The 20,456-nt window shown below is 57.8% G+C and overlaps 1 protein-coding gene across 1 annotated transcript in view; it reads left to right on the top strand.

Annotated features, from left to right (window-relative positions):
- The first annotated feature begins 6,042 nt into the window (after positions 1–6,042).
- PPP1R9B (protein phosphatase 1 regulatory subunit 9B) overlaps positions 6,043–20,456 on the top strand; it is a 44,370-nt gene continuing 29,956 nt past the window's right edge. Inside the window, exon 1 of the mRNA XM_084615533.1 lies at positions 6,043–7,731. Coding sequence (XP_084471659.1) covers positions 6,367–7,731 — 1,365 coding nt within the window. The 5' untranslated portion in view covers positions 6,043–6,366. The remainder of the gene's footprint in view (positions 7,732–20,456) is intronic.

A 20,456-nucleotide genomic window follows, 5' to 3' on the forward strand; every position in this document is an offset into this window, starting at 1 on the left:
AATATCACTCATTTTCATTCTCCCCAGGCCCCTGGCTGGTCCTGGCCTCCTGCTTCCAGAGCAGCTCTTCACCCACCAGAGCCCGCTGGGATCTACCCTGGCCCCTGCACAGCGCGTGCAGAGAACCCCGCCTCGACCAGTGTTCTCCGCACAGACGGTTTCGGCGAGTGAGTCTGTTTGTCGGGGAAGGTTGGACGGCGTGCGTTTCTGGCAGCCCTTGCGGCGTTATCCTTCCAGTGGAAACACTGCTGCGGGCTTGGCAAATCCAGCGTTGGGTGAAGAGTGTAGCATAGTTTGGTCCCTGGATTTCCCCACGGGGGAAAGGGCGGGAGGACGGCCTGGTACGACGGGATATCTGTGGCCAGTTGTGATTGACGCTGAATGTTTTCCATCCCCGGGACAGCAGAAACTGTATTTCCTGATTTAAAAGGGAGAGAGCAGCAGGTCAGAACAATGCAGAGAACTGACCATGGCAGAACCCTGGAGGCCAGAATAACGAGGTTGAGGGGCCTCGGCAGAGATGTGGGAGACCCCAGGGCTGGGCCAGATCATGTCAGCGTGACGCAGGACGGGGGCCCAGGCCTGGAAGGGCTCTCGGTCACAAGGGAAATGCTTGGTGCTCCAGGACTGGAATAGCAGGTCTCCCCGGGTTGCGGGAGTGGTGAACAGGACTGGAAGAGAAAGCAGCATTCCAGGGCCGCTCGGAGCCTTGTCAGCTCGTGCGAGTTTGCATCACACCTGCAACAGACCTGCCTGGCTGCCATCCCAGCGCGTGTTGTGTGACCTCCCAAGCTAATCCGGGGCAGCACTTGAAGGAGACCTCTGAAGAGCGCGGCAGGCAGAGCTGCGGGTGATTCACTGCTCTTCCCACTGACTCGTGGCTGAATCAATCCCCCGGCTTGAGATCGTGCAGCTGGAAGAGCCGTCCTCTGTGTGAGCTGTGAAGCCAAGTTCCTGGCTTCTTGCACTTGTTAATCAATTCCATTGCAATCGGACGAGAGTTGGGGCGTTGATCCCAGGGTCCTGCTGGAAGAGTGCATTGTGTCTGCTTAAAATTCTCCCGCTGTACTGAACTCAGCAGTCTGGCATGGCATTACTGTTAAACAGCAGCTGTGCTCCCCCCTGAGAAGTGGCTGCATTTCAGCAGTGGGTACAAGGAGTCCTGTGTGTAGACTATACATCAGTGTGTTAAAATGGTTTGGGTCAGGTATTGAAATGACTAATATTGCTCGGTTTAGACGTGTACTGGAGTTTGCCAGGGAGCAATCTGAGCCTGTGGTTAACAGAATCAAAGGACTGGAAGGGACCTTGAGAGGTCATCTAGTCCAGTACTCTTCACTCGTGGCAGGACTAAGTATTAGCTAGACCATCCCTGACAGGGGTTTGTCCAACCTGCTCTTAAAAATCTCCAAAGATGAAGATTCCACAACTTCCCTGGGCAATTTATTCCAGTGCCACCCTGACAGGACATTTTTCCTAATGTCCAACCTAAACCACCCTTGCTGCAATTTAAGCCCATTGCTTCTTGTCCTATCCTCAGACGTTAAGGAGAACAATTTTTCTCCCTCCTCCTTGTAACAACCTTTTATGTCCTTGAAAAATGTTATCATGTCCCCTCTCCGTCTTCTCTTCTCCGGACGAAACAAACCCAATTTTGTCAATCTTCCCTCACAGGTCATGTTTTCTAGCCCTTGAATCGTTTTGGTTGCTTTTCTCTGGACCTTCTCCAATTTGTCCACATTTTTCCTGAAATGTGGCGCCCAGAACTGGACACAATACTCCAGTTGAGACCTAATCAGTGTGGAGTAGAGCAGAAGGATGGTTCTACATTCAACGGACGTCTACAAGCCCCGGTCCAGTCGCTTGGCCCTGATGACTGTGAATTGTTCGGCACTGCAGGAGAAGCCCATGCAATCCAGGGGGGAGAGGCATGATAAATTAAAGCAGCATGGGTGAGTGGTCAGGGCTCTGCATCAGTACTCCGGAGATCTGAGTTCTATTCTGTCACTGGCTGAACTTTGAGCAAGACACTGAATCCCTCTGGGCCTCCATTCGCCATGGGAATAACGGCCCTTCCTTCCTGGGTCTTGTCAATTTAGACTGTAAGCTCTTTGGGGCGGGGCTGCCTCTTGCTGTGGGTTTGTCTACACTGCAGAGGAAGGGGTTACTGCAGCACCGGTGGGGTTAATGTAGCTGGCGCAGGTAGTGAGGATGTAGCTGCCCCCAGTCCAAGGCTGCCAGGGTGTGTAATTATAACTCAGGAGTCCTGGGTGCTAGTCCCAACTCTTCTGTTGCTTGGGCAAGTCATGGCCTCTCTCTGTTTTCCCTTTGTCTTTTCTCGTGTAGGGCCTGGGTGGTCTAGTCCACAGGCTCTGGGGTCCAAGCTGGGATCAGAGACCAGGTTCTGTCCCCAACTCTGCCTCCGTGCTGTTTGCTGACGCCTTTATCTGTCTTGTCTACTTAGCCTGGAAACTCTTTGGGGCAGAGACTGTCTCTTAATTCGCCTCTCTGGGCCTCAATTTCCCCACGTAGTGTTAGTGAGGCTTATCTCCTTTGCAAAGAATGTGGAGAGCTTCTGAGGAAAAGCATACCGTGAAAGGAGGCAAGATTAACAAGACTGGGACTGCTCATCTTAGAAAAGAGATGACTAAGGGGGGATATGATACAGGTCTCTAAAATCAGGAATGGTGAGGAGAAAGTTAAGGAAGCGTTATTTACCCCTTCACGTAAGACACGAACAGGGGCTCACGCAAAGCAATTCGTAGGCAGCGGGTTTCAAACAAACATAAGGAAGCACTTCTGCGCACAGCACAGTCGGCCTGTGGAACTCATTGCCAGGGGATGCTGTGAAGGCCAAAAGAAGTAGATAAATTCATGGAGGATAGGTCCATCAGTGGTGATTAGCCACGATGGTCAGGGACACAACCCCATCCCTGAACCTCTGATGCCTAGAAACTGAATCTGGACCACTGGGAATGGATCACCTGATAATTGCCCTGTCCTATTTATTCCCTCTGAAGCACCTGGCTCCAGCCACTGTCGGAAGACAGGACAATGAGCTAGATGGACCATGGGTTTGACCCAGTGTGGCTGTTCTTATGTAAGATCTAGGTATTATTATTTTGCTATATGCACGTACAGCGCCTGGCACAATGGGACCCTGATCTCAGCTGGGGCCTGTAGGGGTGACCGTACTCCCAGGATGCAGCTCACGTGGGGCCAGAGGCGCTTAGGGGAGTTTCATAACGTGCCTTTTCCCTTTATGAAAAAAGAAAAGGAGTACTTGTGGCACCTTAGAGACTAACCAATTTATTTGCATAGCTTTCGTGAGCTACAGCTCACTTTCCCTTTATGTGACTCTTGCCTCTTGTCCGGCAAGGGTTAAATGCCCAGTGGTCGGTGGGTTTGCAGGACAGATGAGTCAGGCCAGAGGTGTAATTGGCTCTTGCAGCTGGCGGGTGGTGGGGTGTGTGTGGGGAGAGCGGGGGGGGGGAGGTTTGTGGTGTAGAAATCAATTGCAGCCTGGCATGGGGTTTGGATCCCTGCTCCTCGCCTCTCTGCCCTGGATCCCAGTACAGAACCCTCCCCTGCCCGCTCTGCAGCTGCTGTGGGGCTGGGATTTGGGTGGAAGGGGGCGGGGGAGAACTGCAGAGGGGGAAGGAAAAGGTGGGGGACATATAACTGTGCTGGTTCATACACAAAAAGGCAGAAGATGCAGGAAGCAACGTAGTGGAGGGGGAGCTTTTGTCATCTGGCATCTTCAGGGTCCTGGTGCCGCCTGGTTCCCGTGCTGGGGGCCTTGGGAAAGGGAGGGGAGCCAGGCCAGACATGGAGTGGCTGGTGGAACCCACTCCTGCCTATCCCAGGGGCTAAGATTATCCAAGGGGGTCGAGTGATTTGGGGGGGCCCAGGTCGAGACCTCTTAAAGGGGTAGGCGCCTTCTGAAAATCCAGCCCCTTTGAGGCGTCTCGCCTCAATCCTCTCGGAATCAAGGCGCCCCAGTTTGACTCCTTGCTGCTGGAAGTCTTGCCTGGAGACTAGAGCCTGGAGGGAGGGCTGCCCCGTGTCGACGGAGCGATTCGTCCGTAGCGACAGTGCCCTGTGGTTCCCGATGAGCACCCCAAGAGCTTTGCAGGGAGCGGGCCTCGCCAACAGGGGCGGATCACCAGCCCCATTTTACAGGTGGGGGAGCTGAGATGCGGGGAGGTGACCAGATGCATCCAGCTGGGCACAGGACTGACTCCCAGCCCTGTGCTTTGAAGGACACACGGCCACTGCTTGCCTGGCATGCCATGGCGAAGACGAGGACTAGCTGTGACCCACTGCAGCTGAGCCCTGACCCTCGTGTGTCTGCTGGTCAGATTCTGCCTCCTGAGGAGCTCAAGGGACAGCACTGAGGGATGCTGGGAAGCTGAAATCAAACCCCGAGGGGCCTGATTCCTCTTTCCCACCAGCCAGTTGTACGTGGCTGTGACTTGGTCAGAACGTAGAGAGGCAGTGTGTAGGGCTGGATGGATCTGGGCTCTCTTCCTGGGTCTGCCGCTGACCATGGGCAAGTCCCTTGGCTGCTCTGTGCCTCAGTTTCCCCTCCCACCCTTTGCCTGTCTCTTTAGCTTGTGAGTTCTTTGGAGTAAGCCTCTCGCTGTGTATCTGCACAGCGCCTAGCTAATTGGGGCTCTGAGCTTGATTGGAGCCTCTAGACACTACTATAATGCAAGTAAAAAACAGGGGTTACTGCAGACTGACATGGGGGTAAGGGAAAGGAGAAGCCAGGCCCCTAGGCGGTCACGTGGAGTTTCCCCAGGAATTAATTTGGCTCCTTGAAGCTCTCCATTGCGAGGTAATGCTGTGAACTCTCCGATTTCTGCCCCCAATGGGCTCATGGATGGAAATCCCACAATGCAAATCTGTGTGCGTGCTGAATGGACACGATCCGATGGCCTTGACTGGCCATGTCAGAGGCAGAATATGTCCAAGGGGAAATACGCTCGGTTTCAGGGCAGCGTATGGTGACTGTGATGAAGAGCTGAAACCACAGGCCAGCGTCTTCTAACTCACGTGGTTAACGCTAGGCGGCTAGCACTGTATTTAGGGGCCTGATTTAGCCAGGGAGCCAAGCCACAGCCTCGGCCATCAGCGCCTCGGCAAAGCGGGTCTCTTTTTCAAAGGAGATGAACGCGCCCAGTGCAATTGCCCCTCTGAAAACCAGATCCCAACTGGGGCTTCAGCCGGCCTGCCTTGCCAAGGCTGCAAGGAACAACCACAGCAGAACCTAAAAGGTGCCCCCGGCCAGTGTTTGGAGGGTGGGCACTGGAAGCGGACTCGGCAAATCAAGAGCAATCGAGCCAGGGAGTTGAGGGGTGCACCTGAAGCCCTCCCCCCACCAAAGCTGCTACTCCCCAATTATGATAGTACCCCCCCCCACCCACACACCCCTTTTTCCGACCCCTTGAAGCGCTGGCCCCACCCGCCTCCCTCCCAGCGGGAGTCCCCCAGATCACCCGGGAAAAGGGGAAGCCCCTGCTTAGAGCAAGCAGCACGGGCCCGCGGGACAGCACATGTGTTGCAAACAGGCCAGGGCTCTGCCTCGTGCCTTGGCCCGGAGCTAGGCGGGCGTGGGGGCAGCCAAAGGGGGACGTGGTAACTGGCTTGGAGCAGGAAGAGCGGATCTGTCCCCCTGCGGAAGGCGCCCAGAGAACTGGCAGCTCTGATGGCGGGGAGGGGGGCTGAGTCGTGTTACAGAGTTTGTTGCTGTTTTGAATAAGTCGATGGCAGAGCTGGGGGCTTTCGTTGTCCCGGCCCCCTCCTACTGGGGTGATTAGCTCAGTGGCTATGGGGCTTTGCAGGGGACGCATGGCCCTGCCGCTTCCTTTAGGCGGGGAAGAAGAGGAGGGCTCGGGTGATCTCTCTAAGACCCAGAGGGAGCCTAGGCCGGGGCGGTAGGCTGTGCTGATTGCAGAAGAGCTGGAGCCTTCAGTCTCCATCACCAGCCATTCAGGCGCAGAAAGAGAGAGCGAGGAAGAGGAAGAGGAAGAGGAGGAGGAGGAGGAGGAGAAGGGGCGAGGGGTGGGGGAGGGAATCTGGTCACCCGGCTGGCAATGGCCTGAGCCGATGCCTTGGGAGATCTCGCCCTCCTGCTCCGGCTGCCAAGTTGTGGACCGACCAGCCCTGCCTCCTCGCCACCCTGCTCCCATTCCGCTTGCACAATGCCCGCTGTACGGCGTAGCCCCTTCCTACACTAGGGGGGCTCTGCTGGGGATGTGAGCCGGCGGGCAGGGAGAGCCATTGTGGGGAAGAGGAGCCAGCCAGAGGAGGCCGAGCGAGGCTATGAGGTGTGGGCGACCGGAGAAGGCTCCTCGCTGAACCATGATGAAGACGGAGCCCCCCACCGCCAGCCCCAGCAACAGCAGTAGCAGCAGCCTGAGAAGCGCCTCTCCCCACAGGAACGCCTACGAAGCGGGGATCCAGGCCCTCCGAGCCACAAAGGATGCCCTTGGGGCCGCCGAGAGCGAAGAAGCCAAGAAGGCCAGGAACAAGAAGTATGGGTCCAATGTGCACCGGATCAAGAACATGTTCCTGCAGATGGGGACCGCCCCGCCGGGCGAGGGCACCTGCGACCTGGCCAAGGTGAAGGAGAAGCCCGTCCGGCTCTCCTTGCCCAGGGCCAGCAGCCTGAACGAGAACGTGGACCACAGCGCGCTGCTAAAGCTGGGGACCAGCGTGTCGGAGAGGGTGAGCCGCTTCGACTCCAAGCCCGACAAGCCGGTCTCCAAGCTCCAGGAGACCCGGAAGATCTTCGAGCGGAGCCTTCAGGAGAAGGAGACCACCAACAAGCTCCTGCTGAGGAAGGAGAGGGCCGGCTTCCAGGACAGGAAGCTGGACGTGGTGGTGAGGTTCAACGGGAGCACCGAGTCCCTGGACAAGCTGGACACGGAGGCCGTGTCGCCCACTGTCAGCCAGCTCAGCGCCGTCTTCGAGAAGGCCGACCTGAGGAACAACCTGCACAAAACCCCCAGCAAAGTCGGGCCCCTCAACTCCAAGATCGTCAGCAAGAGGTCCCGGGTCTTCCTCCAGGGCCCGGAAGGGGGCAAGGCAGAAGCCAGGGGGGGTGACGGGCCAGCTCTCCAACTGAGAGCCAAGCATCTTGAGGGCGAGAAGGCCCAACCCAAACCAGTCGCGCCCAGGCCGGGCGAGAAGGACGCCACGGGCCCACGGGCCCAGAGCGTCCAGGAGGTGCGGAAGATCAAGCCGGTGGAGGTGGAGGAGAGCGGGGATTCGGAGCAGGAGTTCGAGGCCGCCGAGCAGGTGGAGGAGACGGCGGCCGAGCAGGACAAGAGCAAGAGCTTGGCGTCTGGGCCCGAGCGGGCCGAGCTGATCCAGGCCGAGGTGACGGTGCACGCGGCCTTGGAGAACGGCGGCCTGGCTGCGGAGAAACACGGGCAGGCCCCAGAAGCGGACGCCTACCCCGAGGAGGAGGGCAAGGCCGAGGGGCAGGAGGAGGCCGACCTGGGCGACGAGTCCAAGAAGGAGGACTTCTCGGAGGCCGACCTGGTGGACATCAGTGCATACAGTGGGCTGGGGGAGGACTCGGGGGGGAGCGGGCTGGACGAGGACGAGGAGGCCGACGGGCTGTACGAGCCCGAGTCGAGCTGCGTGGAGATCCCCGGGCTGTCGGAGGAGGAGGAACTGGTGCCCAACCGCAAGATCCAGTTCAGCACGGCTCCCATCCAGGTAGGCCGCTGGGCGTCCCCGCGCCTCGCCAGGGTGGGCGTAACGGGGCCGGGCGTGCCGGCCAATGGAGCCCTCTCTGCACCCGCGGGGAGGTGTGAACAATTCGAGACGGGGATGTCATTCCCACCCTGGGGCACATGGTGAGGAAGTGTCAGAGCTGGGATCAGAACCCAGCAGCCCCTAGCATCTAGCTCCATGCACCACCTCCCTCCCCTGCCACCTGGTAGCTCCCTGCCCGGGGATTTTTCCAGATTGTCACGCCATCGCCCTCAGTTAGTATTGGTCCAGCTGGGGTGCGATGCCACTTATCTTGGGCTCTGGGGGTGCCATGCTATCTGTGCCAATGTGCTGTCTTTGTGCTGGCACCCATAAAATGCAGCCACTGCTGGGGTGGCTGGACAGCATCCTTCGGGACACACTAGTGCGGGGCTGGGAGTGGGGGAAGATATTGGCCAGGTACAGCAGAGCCAACCGCTCACTGGGGCGAGAAGTGCCGAGGGGCTATCAAGGGCTAGGCAAGACCGTGGGGTAGGGTCTGGGTCATTCCCCCACCCCGGTGAAGGTCCGAGCCAGCCCTGCTGCAAATTGACCCAGTGATTCCAGGGGGTGTAGGTATGTGGGGTGCGGGGCTTTAGCCCATTAAGCCACCCCCATTTAGTGGAGCAAGCAGAACCCGCCTTTCTCTTCCGCTGGCAGAGTGTGGACTGGTTTCTGACACCAGCCTGCCGGCCTGGACCCCAAAGCCAAGCCAGGCCTGGGCAGCTGCCGAGGCTGCTGGATTCTCTATAGGCCGGATGAGGCTGCCCCCTGGCATTGTGGGCAGATCTGTGGCATGGGGCGGGCGGGTTGCTGGATCCAGGTGGGGTCTGAGCAGTGTGGGGCAGGAGAACATCCTGGAGATCCCTGGGTACGGGGCCCTCTGAGTCTGTTGTGTATCCCAGGAGCCTGGCTTCTCACAGGGATGGACAGCCTCAGGATAAGGATGAGATCATGAAGCTGGCGAGGAGGGTGAAGGGAGGATACCAGCTGTCTGATCCTACCTCAGGGGAGGCCTTTCCATTGGCATCTGGGTTTAGCCCCCCTACCGCGCTGCTCCTCTGCCCCATTGGGGGCCCGCGAGAAGAGGCTACAATCACCCCAATGCCAGAATCTAATGCCAGATTCCTCTCTGGAGTTACACCAGGGGCAGCATTTGGCCCAGTGCATGTGATTTGGGAATGGGAGCCAGGAGGGCTCGCTTGGCAGGGAGGAGAGTGGATGGATGTGTGTGCATATCGGCAGACACCCTGGTCCATTGCCCATGCCACTGTGGTGCTTAACTGGCCCTCTGCACCCACCCTAGATCCAGGAGATGGGAGCCATGGAATAGGTGCATAATTACACCGCAGCTATGGTTGCGTGGCTGATGAAGTGGTGGGGGATGACTTTCTCTGCAGACCGTTGGCCCAGGGTGCGCCTACCCCCTCCACCAACCCCTTGCTCCTGGATTGAGCTGGGGCTCAGTGTGCGGCTGGCGCGCGAGCCATTCCAGGCTGGGTCTGACTCTGAGGATCTGGGAATCGGTCCGCGAGAGATTCGCTGGCAGGAGCCGGGCAGTGCTGTTATCCATAGGCAGCCCCTGGGTCGGTGCACCTGGGTGGGGAGGTGGGGCTGTGGTGCAGAGGGACCTTTTGTTAAAGCAGAGGGTTGGGTGTCAGGAGAGTCGGGTTCCATGCCCAGCTCTGCCATTGACTTGCTGGGCGACCTTGGGCGAGTTACACCTGTCTCTGTGCCTCAGTTTCCCTACGTGCAGCGCACGGGCCGTCAGGCTGACTGGGCTCCCTGTAGGGTTGGAGGCTGGGCTTGTTAACGTTTGGGTGGCAGGTGCCAGAGCAGGACGCATTGCTGTCATCCTGGGGGTGTGGGGCCATCGCAAGAGAGGGGGAGATTTGCCCAGTTAGAGGAATAAACTGGGAAGGACATTAAGACTTTGCTTGTGTTGTGTGCCGTGGCCAGGAGGAGACCTGGATGCAGATGAGCCCTGCTGGGTTTCCTTAGTGGCCTATCGGGGTAGGAGGCTAGGAGCGTACAGCTGCTGGGCTGAGCAGTGGTGGCTTGTCTTGGCCTTGTGGGCGGTGATTTTTGTTTGCACCCCTCTTCTCCGTGTGATGAGTGTCCCAGGGGTTTACTGGGCCCTTCTCCCATTGCTGGCCTTACGGGGACAGTGATCATTGTACAAGCCCTTCTCCCAGTACCTGAGCATCACGAATGAAGGCCCTGACTGAGATCAGGACCCCATTGCGCCAGGCGCTGTGCATACAGAGTCGGAGTCCTTGCCCTCAAGAGCTCACAATCTAAATAGACCAGACAAAGGGAAACAGACTTGCCCAAGGGTCACCCAGTAAGTCTGTGGCAAAGCCAGGTCTCCTGGGCCCCAGTCCAGTGCTCTGTCCTCTGGACTGGACTACCTGTCTCTCCACTGGCCTACAGTTGCCTGTCATCCATTGTTTGGTGTGTCTCAGCAGCTGGGATCTCTTGGGAGGAAGGACTAGTCATTGGTCATGTCCCTGAGCTAACAGGCAGTTGTGTAGTATGTATTCCTCTTCCCCTGTGGGGTCGCCTTCGGGGGGCCGGGGGGGTCCACAGAGGAGAAGAAGCTCCAAGGCAGAGATGTACTGTGAAGGGGTGTGGGGGCAGGGAAAGAGTGGCTGGGTGCCCGGTATCAGGACTCTGCTGATCTCTGGACTATCACGCCCCCTCTCTCCACCACCCCCCCCCGCCCCCTCGGGTGCAGGAGAAGTGAGAAAGGGGAAGTCTCACCCCCGCGAGATGTGCCTGCTTTCTCGTCATAGCCTCTGAGCAAGCGGGACCGGCCCTCTTGTAGATTCACCCCGAGCCAGATGGGCACGGAAGAGCCTGCGATGGGGAGAGGAGGGAGGGGAGGGGTGACTGCGCCAGCGATCTGGGGCAGGAGTTGGGGGTGGGGGGCAGAAACATACATGGTGCCTGTGGGGGGGGGGGGGACACAGACGGAGGGAGATGCCTGGGGGGCATGGCAAAGGGGTCCACTGCTGTCAGCTGGCAGGGAAGTTACCATGCCCCACATCCCCAAGAGGGGCCATGCTGGAACTGGCAGGGCCCATCCGGGCTCCTGATTGTAGATGGACCACCTGTGCCAGTGGCTTGGAATGCCATACAGCAGAGTGGCGATGCCCAGGGCGATGATGAACTCCCGGGGGCCAGGCCGCTATTTCTGGGCCTTCGCGACTTGCTCGCACTTGCATTCCCCTTGGCTGGAGGAGCAGTGATTGCTGTGTCTCTGAGTTCGGTTATTTATAGAGCCGCGTCCCCAATTCCGTTGCTGAGTCAGTCGGATCACTTCTGTCTGCACCTGGGGCGTGCTGGGGTAGGGTCACTGGCGGGCTGTGTTTGGGGAACTGTTCTAAGAGGCCCGCTCCGCCCCAGACACCGAAGCAGACGGGGTTTTCGGAAGAGTGCAGCCTGGAGGGTGCTGGGATCCTGTGAACATCTAGTCGTTGGTGTCACGGCTAGAGCTACCCGGAAAACCTGGCTCTTTAGCTGCCTAAATGGGAGTTGAGCCCTTTGGAAACTCAGTCCCTGGTTGTGCTGCAGAGCCCTTGGAAACGGGGCCCGAGGACCGTGATGGCGGGGAGTGGCCAAGTGCTGTATTTTAAAGCCTGTTGAAATTGTACCACCCAGGCAACAGGGGCAGCTTAGGAGCACTGGGCATGTGTTATTGTAGGGCCTGCCAAAATGGTTAGCTGGTGTGTTTTTTCTCATTGGTGTGCGGGGAGTGGCGCATTTCAAATTGGGAGGGTGTCCTGCAGCCGAACTGGAGGGAGGACGAATTCGGGGCCTGGATTCCTTGCGATTCTCTCTCACGCTGGGAGCTGGGCTGGGCTGGACTTTCTGCCATAGCAACATGCCTCTAAAATTCTCTCCCCTGCCAGGCCCCCAGGTGGCTGGCACCCCCTCATGCATGGGCATGCCCCTCAGGGGGAATGGGGGTGAGGGGATGCATCTCCCTCCTGTCATTCCCAGACCTTCTCGCACCTGGTAGTGCCTTCCCGCCAACTGCTTCTTTATGTCATCATGCCAAGGGCTTCATATGTGGACACAGCGCCCTAGCCTCTGATCACTGAAACCAGCAGCATAACGCCCCTTCATACCAATGAGGGAGAAGATCAGGAGATCAGGATCAGGCCGGAAACATACAGCCCAGTGGAGTTGCTATTATATATATTATGGTACTTCTAGAGGCCCCGTTGTGCTAGGCCCTGTACATAGAGTTCCTGCCTCAAAGAGCTTGGCAATCTAATCTGGCCAGCCCAAGGATGGGTGGGAGGAGAAACAGAAGCACACAGAGAGGAAATGTCTGGCCCAAGTCAGTGGCAGAGACGAGAACAGAACCCCGGCATCCCGATCTGGTGCCCTGCCCACCTGCCCTCTGGTCTTTGCCCATTGTTTTCACTCGAGCGGCTTCCAGATCAAATAGACTCCGGCACGTGATGGCTGCGGGTATGATTGAGGCACGGGGCAGCCACACCAATGCTAGCTTTCATCGCGCTCGCACCGAGCGATGGTAGTCGTGCAAACGTGGCGGCTGGCAAAGCGAATACGTACCAAGCCCCCAGCCGGCTTGTCCTGGGGCGGCTGGCCTGTGTCGCCAGGCTTTCGCTGCCACTGTTACTCACGAGAGCTAGCTAGATGTGAAAGCTGGTGCCTGCCCGGGCTACGATCGCCCCTTTGCTTGTGGCGAAGGAGCTCTGCCAGCCGCCAGCCCTGCAGTCCCCCGCTCAAGGGCTGAGCCACCGGGCTGGGTGTGCGGCACCCCTTCGAGCCGCCCTGCTAACGGGAGCCCCTGCCTTGGGGCCGATCGGTCCGCACAGTCGCGCCAGCCAGCAGGGTCCGCCGGCCCGCCCGTTGCCCAGCGAGCCGAGATGTGGAGTAAGGAGCTGGTCCGTTTTCGGAGCGTAGCCTCGCTGTCAAACGAGCCCGTAGAGTAGGCCCTCACCTCCTGGAGCCTGGGTTCCACGCTCACCCAGCTCAGCTGCCTTCTGCTCCCAGAGGCCAGCTAGCGGCATCGAACGGGGCAGGCTGTATGGAAATGCAGCAGCCGCCGTCTTGGCCAACACGGAGGTTTGAATTGGGGGACCTCCGGAGCTAGATGCAGGAGAGGCCATAGCACTCCCTAGCTGCTGCTTTACCACCCTTATCTCTGTGGAGCGGCACCGCGGGGCACCTGTAATATTCACTGACCCGTAGCATGTGGGCCAGAGCTGGGGGCGGGAGGGCTGTTCTGTTTGGCCCCTTCCTCTACTGTGGGGCCCTCCTAAGAGGACTGGGTGTGAGACGAGCCCTCTGCAGGTGACGGAGGTTGCATTGCTCCATCGTTACATGGATGGGCTGTTTGAGCTTGTTTGGGGCAAAGGACAGGGCTTGGTGGGCGTGTTTCAAGGTGGTGGAATGTTCCCCGATCAGCTGGCATGGCGAGTTTTTCTCTCTGCCACACACAATGCCCCAGGGAGCTTCATTCCAAACAGCTTCCTCCCCAGACAGCCCAAATACCTAGAATACCTACCGTGAAGGGAGCAGCAGGAGCCGAGGCAATGTGCTGATCTGCTCCATGTGCACAGAAGCCGTCTGCAAGGAGAGAATTGGCAGTGCCCCTTGGTACTCTGCACGGAGCCTCTGCCGTGTGGGAACAGGCGCGCCATGCCCAAGTCCTGGCACCCTCTCCCCAGCGTGTGCTCAGAGGTGGAGAGGGGCTGCTGAGCGGGGAAGCTGCTCAGCAAACATATGGGGGTGCAGTTGACGTGTGTGTGGGGGCTTTTGGTTAGAGCGCAGACAGCTGGGAGGGCTGGGCTGGGGTCCAGTTTCTGCCTGGGAAGGGAATTGGGTTGGGGCGCAGAGGCTGATACGCCATTGGGATCGGAATCGTGACTCTGCGCATTTGAAAGGCCAGGAGCGTCGTCATAAATAACAGCCCTTTCCATCCACACATCTTCACGCCCCTCACAGAGGAGGCAGGCATCCACCTTATTGATGGGGAAACTGAGGCAGGGAGGCGCTCAACCCATTTGCCCAAAGTCGCCAGAGAGGCAGGGTTAAAACCTGGGTCTCTGTTATGCTCAAGTGCATTCCCACCGGTCATCACAGTCGCTCAGCCCACCATCAACTTGGCAAATCCCAAAGGGACGTGGCTTCCTTGTTGGTCTCTGGCAAGGTGCTGAAGGTGGTGTGATTGTAGACGCTGGTTGTGTCCGTAATGTCCTTGGGGTCTCCTGCGGGGCGCCCCCTTGGACGGTGGCGGGGAATTGGTGCTGGCACCGAGTGGGGCCATCAGTCGTCTTGGGTCGTAGCCTAGCCGCTGGGCACGTGGTAGCTCAGGCCTCCTGGATGAGAAGTCGGGGGGTCGGGGTCCTGCCTGAGGGTTAAACCGGCAAATAGTCAGGGGCTCAGGTGACGGGGCTGGGTTGTCCAGGAAGCGGGAAGTCGCAGCCTCGCCTCCTGGCAATACAACAGTCCCAATGTCTCGTCTCCCTGGGTTGCTCTGTGGCCGCTGGGGCCTGGTTCCCCGTCTCTGCTCCGAACGGCTCCCCCTGCGCTCTCTCTCTGGGTCCCTCAGGCTCTGGGGGCCGCGGCTGGCCTATCCTCCAAGCTGGCTGCAGCTGGTCACGGGCTCCGTGGCGACTCGGCTCCCTGGAAGGGACGACTGGCTCCTTCCCTGCTCGGCCTCCAACTGGGCTCGGGGGCCCGGCCCTTATCCCTCCTGCCCTGTCCCTGCCAGAAGTGGGGGAAGGGACAGGGCTAACTGGGTCCAACAGGGTGAATAACCCCTTCTGTGCCGGAATGAGGCCGCCCCGCTGCGGTGCAACGTCCATCGCGGGCAGTTGTGTCGCCCCACCGAAGCTTTTGGCACCCCTGTGATCGCCCTGGGGGCACACGCTTTCGGATTCGTTCCAGAAAGCCGCCAAAACCCGAACCAGTGCTGATGGAGCTGGCTGCCGGGTTCAGCTTCGCGTGTCCTCATTCCTGATCTCCTCCTGCCACGTGATCTGGAGCCGCTGACGGAGATGACAAGAGTCGAGCCGGTGCGCGTCCGCCTTGCACGCCCGCCTTGCGCTTCCGCACGGCAGAGCTGCTGTAACTGGGGGTCCGGGGACCTGCAGCTTCACAGCAAGCTTGAGGTCATGACGGCCCCGCAGTGGCTGCGGAAGGGCCCGAAACACAGAGGCACGCTCCGCAGCCCACGACGTTGTCTTGTTGGCCGATCTCGTTGGGCAAACGGCAGCAGGTATTGGTCTGGTTATTAACCCAGAGAAAACAAAGTCCCTGGCAGTTACTGTCCAACAGCCTCCAGCTCGGTATTAACCCATCCAGACGGGACATGGACCGAGGGGCCGATGTCGGATATTTGGGCAGCATCCCAGACTGTGTTGGAGGATGCTCAAACCATGGCCCTCGGGCCAGCATCATATCAACTAGGCCTCAGTGCATCCCTTTGTGTCACACCCTTCGTTGGCTTGGAAGTGCTAGGGGGGCCAGGTAATTTCTCAGTGTCTGCAGGTGTTGCAGCGACCTGCATTGCTCCCGGAGGCCTGCTCCGCCTGCAGAGGGCAGGGGGCTGGGATCTGCACAAAGGCCTAGGGGCGTAGGACCCCCGGCTGCCATTGAATTTTGGTGGGATTTGGATGCTGAAGTCCCTTCTGCACCTTTGAAAATCGCAGTCAAAGTTCTAGTCCTTCCTGTGACCCTGATCCACTGGGGGATGCGGAGCGAGTCCCTGGCCCTCTCTGTAAAGTGGGAGGGAATGTCTCTGACCTACCTGCGTGGCGCTTACCTGGCGGATGCTTGCACAGGGCTCTGACGGGGTGGGCAGCCTGTCCATCTCCTATATAACATCCGTTCCCAGGGCACCTGAGTGCCTCTCGAGCTCCCCCAGGAGGCTGGGCAGTGTTGTTCTCACCATTTGATGCAGGAGAAACAGATGCCAAGGCCCGTCCAGATTGTTCAAGGTATCTCGGTGTTGCAACGCCTAACTGATTTAGGAGCCCGAGTCTCATTTTCAAAAGGGATTTCGGCAACTGCAAGCCAAACGCTCGTTGACAATTGCGGGGATTTAGGCTCCTAAGTGCCTGAATCCCTTTTGAAAATGAGACTCGGGCTCCTAAATCAGTTGGGTGTTGGGACACTGAAACGCAGCAACACCTCCCCGCCTTGAAAACAGTCTAGGTGACTTGGCCAAGGTCACTCAGGAAGTCTGTGGCAGAGGAGGGAGCTGAATGCTGGTTTCCCAAGTCCCGAGCTACTGCCCTAGCCGCCGGGCCGTCCTTTCGCTCGGCGGATGAATGCTCGGGGAGTTAACTCTCTGGCCTCCCCCTGCAGCTGAGTGGAATGCAGCCAGCCCCGTTGGGTGGAAGGGCTGGCGTTATGGCCGTTGTGTTGGGTGCTATATGCACTGGGTATCACGGGGCTTTGCACTATAGTCCACGACACTGATCCCTAATACTCTTTTGTTCGGCGGGTTTAGCCGAGTGGTGTTATCCCTTCTCCTCCTAGCCCCTTATGGCTGTAATCCTCTCTCCGTGAGTGGTAGATGCTTTATCTGAGAGCCTGGCTGGGGTAGCCCCTGCTACGAGTCAATGAGCCATCTGCTCCGCCTGTATTCCCAGCCAGGTGAAATGTGGGGGGCCGGGAGGACCCCGAGGGGGGGAATGTGGACTGTTCTCCTTGCCACCAGAGAGGAGGCCCATGCAGCCTTTGCCCCGACGTGTGGAGCATTACAATGTCTGCACGGGTCTTGCAAGGAGAGATCCCCTCAGACAGGTGGGCTGCTGCTGCTCCCCTTGCTTTGCAGAGCTGACCCTGGCAGCTGCCTCTTCCCTTAGCCTAAAGCCACGCGGAAATGAAAGGAGGGGGTGGTTAGCCATATGGCAGACCTGGGTCCGAGCCCCAGGCCTGTGGGTCTTGCTTAGGGGGGGCGCTGCAGAGGCAGCCCGGCCAGCACTGGTTCAGAGGGAGTGGAAGAGGAAGTCGACCGCCTGGGTGGGGTTGCTCTAGCCCTCCTTAGCAGCGGGGCCAGCAGGACTGCAAGCCTGGCCTGGCCGCCCGTTCATCATGACGGAGGGCTTGCCGGGCCGAGAGAAGGGGCTGCAAAGTGACGTCTCCCCCCTCCAGCTCCAGTCCGGAGCCAAAGGGTGGAGGGGGAGCTGAGCCCCCTGCCTTCCCCCAATTGCAGCCCTGCCGAGTTCAGTGGGGCATGGCCCGTTGGGAGCCTGTGTTGGGAGCCCTTAGGGGCCTTACGAGTGGAAACACGGGGGCGAATCCTCCGCTGGTGCCATTGGGCGGCGCTTGGCAGGGATGGGAGTGTGTGTGTGGGGGGGGGGAACAGTGAGGTGGGTCTGTATGACCCTCACCATGAGACAGCCAGTTGCATCATAGTGCCAGGTAGTTCAGCTCACTCCTGAACAGGGACATCTGCGGTACCCCGACTGACAGCTACACCCTCCCTTGGAGCTGTTAGCTTCCAACTTTGGGGGTGCCCCCTCTGATCTCCCGGAGGACAGCAGATGCCCCATGCAGAAGCTGTCCCATGACGAGAGTTAATGGGACCTGGGATTTACTGCATTATACGAACATACAGGCCCAGCTCCAGTGAGTGTCTTTGCTTTTATCTTCCAGCTTTGAACAGCTGGTGGGATCAATACCTCTCCTCTGGCCTATTGTCTGGGGGGTGTGTTATTGGCCTATAAATCCTCCTTCCCTCCCTTTTCTCTGTTTTTGTGTGTGTGCGCACGTGTGTCCGGCTTAGCTCATCTGTTCCGATTGGGACCTCCTTAGAATAAAGCGAGAGAGGGGCAGTGGGGGGGATTGGGTGAAGGTCTCCTAAGAGGTCACTCGGTTAGACTATAAAGAGCCTTTCAATTGTAAAAACGCAAGGCCAGCAGCAGGCAGTGGGACGAAGTTCTGCGCTGACGCAAAATCTTCAAAACTCTTGATAAAATAAGGAACTTCCTGCAGAACAAAGCAACTTTCTAGCCTGGCTGGGTGACCTTCAAAAGGCCAGGTTTCTGACGGGCACAGAGATCAAGGGCTCCCACTCTGGCAAAAATGCATGCAGGGTAAGACATGCATGGGGCCAGGATCATGCCTGGGATTTGCAAGCTGGAAAGATCATCCATGGGCTATACAAGTTGAAAGGGCGGTGCATCGCAGTCTGCATGTTGCAAAGACCATGCGTGGAATGTATCCCAAACTCGGTATGATCCTTGCATTTATCTGCAAATGATTAATCCTTGCATGACTTGCATCACCTATGCCTGATCTTTGTGCTTCTGCCTCCATAGGTGGCTTATGTCTGGGCTGAGTATGATACCTGTTCCCCACCCCCCTTATTCTGCCCACTCCCCCAGCTCTGGCATGGGCTGCACAAAAATGAAAGAGAAAATATACTCCCCATGGTCTCCTCAGTTTGTTGCTGGTTTCCCTGGTGACTGCATGGAAAATGACCAGCACAAGGGCTCTGAGAAAAGCTGGACCCCTTCCTTCCTTCATCTGGCATGAAAGAAGTGTCTCCCCCTGCCCCCCCCCCAGCCTCCAGGGCTTTGCGGCTTCAGGCTACAACTGGTCTTGAGGTGTGAGTGTAGGGGAACAGCTTGGACTGGCAAAGACACCCTTGCCATGGGCTGTTAGCCTGCCAGGCAGACCTCTGCCGTACTCAATTCTGTGCCCCTCGCTCCATCTCTTGAAGGAGATGGTCAGATCTCAGCTTCTTCATGCTGTGTCTTACGTATGGAGCTGCTCGTGCTTGCGATTTGATCCTGAGTCTCGTGACCTGGGGGAGGGAGCTGCGTGTTTGTAATTCCCCAGCTCCTGGACTCATGTGATTTACGTGGTGTTTACATTAATGTGGGTAACCCACTGCCCCAAGCCATGGTAGCTAGGGTGACGGACGAATTCTTCCATCAACCTAGCCGCATCTACACCTTTTAGCTCATCTTAGCGATAACGCCTCCAGGTGTGAATTTTTCACGCTGAGCTAACTTGCTCCAAATTTTAAGTGTGGACCAGGCCACATAATTAGTTTGCAGCAAACTGGGGTGTGAATTTACCCCGCGCTCCCCTGCCATGGTCTAACTGTCCATGTGGACCCTCCTGACATCCATTAACAGTCGTTAATGCACTTTGATCTAGTCCTTTTTGAAATGGGACTAATCAAAGCACATTAACAAGCTATAAAAGCGCATCAGATGGATTTACACAGTCAGTCAATCTGGTAGGCTAGTGCAAGGTAGATTCACGTGCCAGCTTGCTGCGAATTGACTGTTCGTGTAGCGTGACTATGGGTCAGTGTGTGTTCCTGGTTCCCCCCTACTCCCACCCCGTGCCTGATCTGCAGAGAAGCGGAGTCTGTTACAGCCCAAGCTAGGGGATGTTAGACTGTAGGTCAAGCTGCAGCAGCTCTGGCTTTTAGCCCTGCTTTGGTACCCGCGGTGTCAGCCAAGATGGGACCTTGGTGGTTGCTGAGAGAGTTTGAAAATGTGAGCCCTAAAGGCCTGAAAAGCAGAAGGGGAACAAAAGGAACTTAAAATGCATCATATTTGGCTTAAAAACATGAGATTTTTTTTTTAATCTCCTGATTTTTTGGGGCAGGGGCCTGACTCGTGATTTTTAAATGCTTGGGCCTGGCAGCAGAGAATACATACAACTCCTCAAGGGCGCTAGGCTCATGGCCATCACATCCCTGCTGCGGAGAGTTGAGCGCTCTGAGTGGAGAATGCGTGCCCGGAGGTTAGCATCGTGATGAGTATTTATGGTTTGTATCACTGTAGCGACTCGGAGCCCCAGTCATGGCCCAGGACCTTGCTGTGCCAGGCACTGTACAAACAGAACAATTCCATGTGATCTAGTGCCTGGGCAGTCCAGCCCTGCAGTGGGTTTTCAGGGGAGGGCGGCATGGCTATGACTGCGTCCTGGAAGGAGGTCCCAGGCATAGGGGACTAATAGGGCCAAGAGCGGAGGAAGGACAAGTAGGGAGCAGTTGGCCGAGCTGTTTGGGCAGAGGAGAGGGCAGCGGGGGACCCCTGGATTTCTTCCAAGAGAAGCCACCAGATATGGATTATGGGTCTTGGATTTTGCAGAGAGCATTGTAGCCCTAGGCCCTGCAAGGTATCATGGCCCTGGCCAGCATGCAGAGAACTTCATCACTAGGGCCCTACCAAATTCACGGACATGAAAAATGCGTCACGGGCTGTGAAATCCGGTCTCCTTCTGTGAAATCTGGTCTATTGTGTGCTTGTACCTTATACTGTGGAGATTTCACAGGGGAGACCAGCGTTTCTCAAACTGGGGGATCCAACCCAAAAGAGAGGTGGAGGGGGCTCGCAAGGTTACTGTAGGGGGGTTGTGGTACCCTTACTTCTGTGTTGCCTTCAGATTTGGGTGGCTAGCGAGCGGCGGCTGTTGGCCAGGCACCCAGCTCTGAAGGCAGTGCCCTGCCAGCAGCAGTGCAGAAGTAAGGGTGGCGATACCATACCATGCTGCTGGCAATGGTGCTGCCTTCAGAGCTGGGCTCCCGACCAGCAGCTGTCACTTTCCAGCTGCCCAACTCTGAAGGAAGTAAGAGTGGCAACACCGCAACCTCCCTACAATAATTTTGTGCCCCTCCCCCCCCAACCTCCTTGTGGGTCGGGAAACCCCACAGTTACAACACCCTGAAATTG

Source organism: Lepidochelys olivacea (genome assembly GCF_965140295.1).
Source record: "Lepidochelys olivacea isolate rLepOli2 genome assembly, chromosome: 27".
Classification (NCBI taxonomy): Eukaryota; Metazoa; Chordata; order Testudines; family Cheloniidae; genus Lepidochelys; species Lepidochelys olivacea.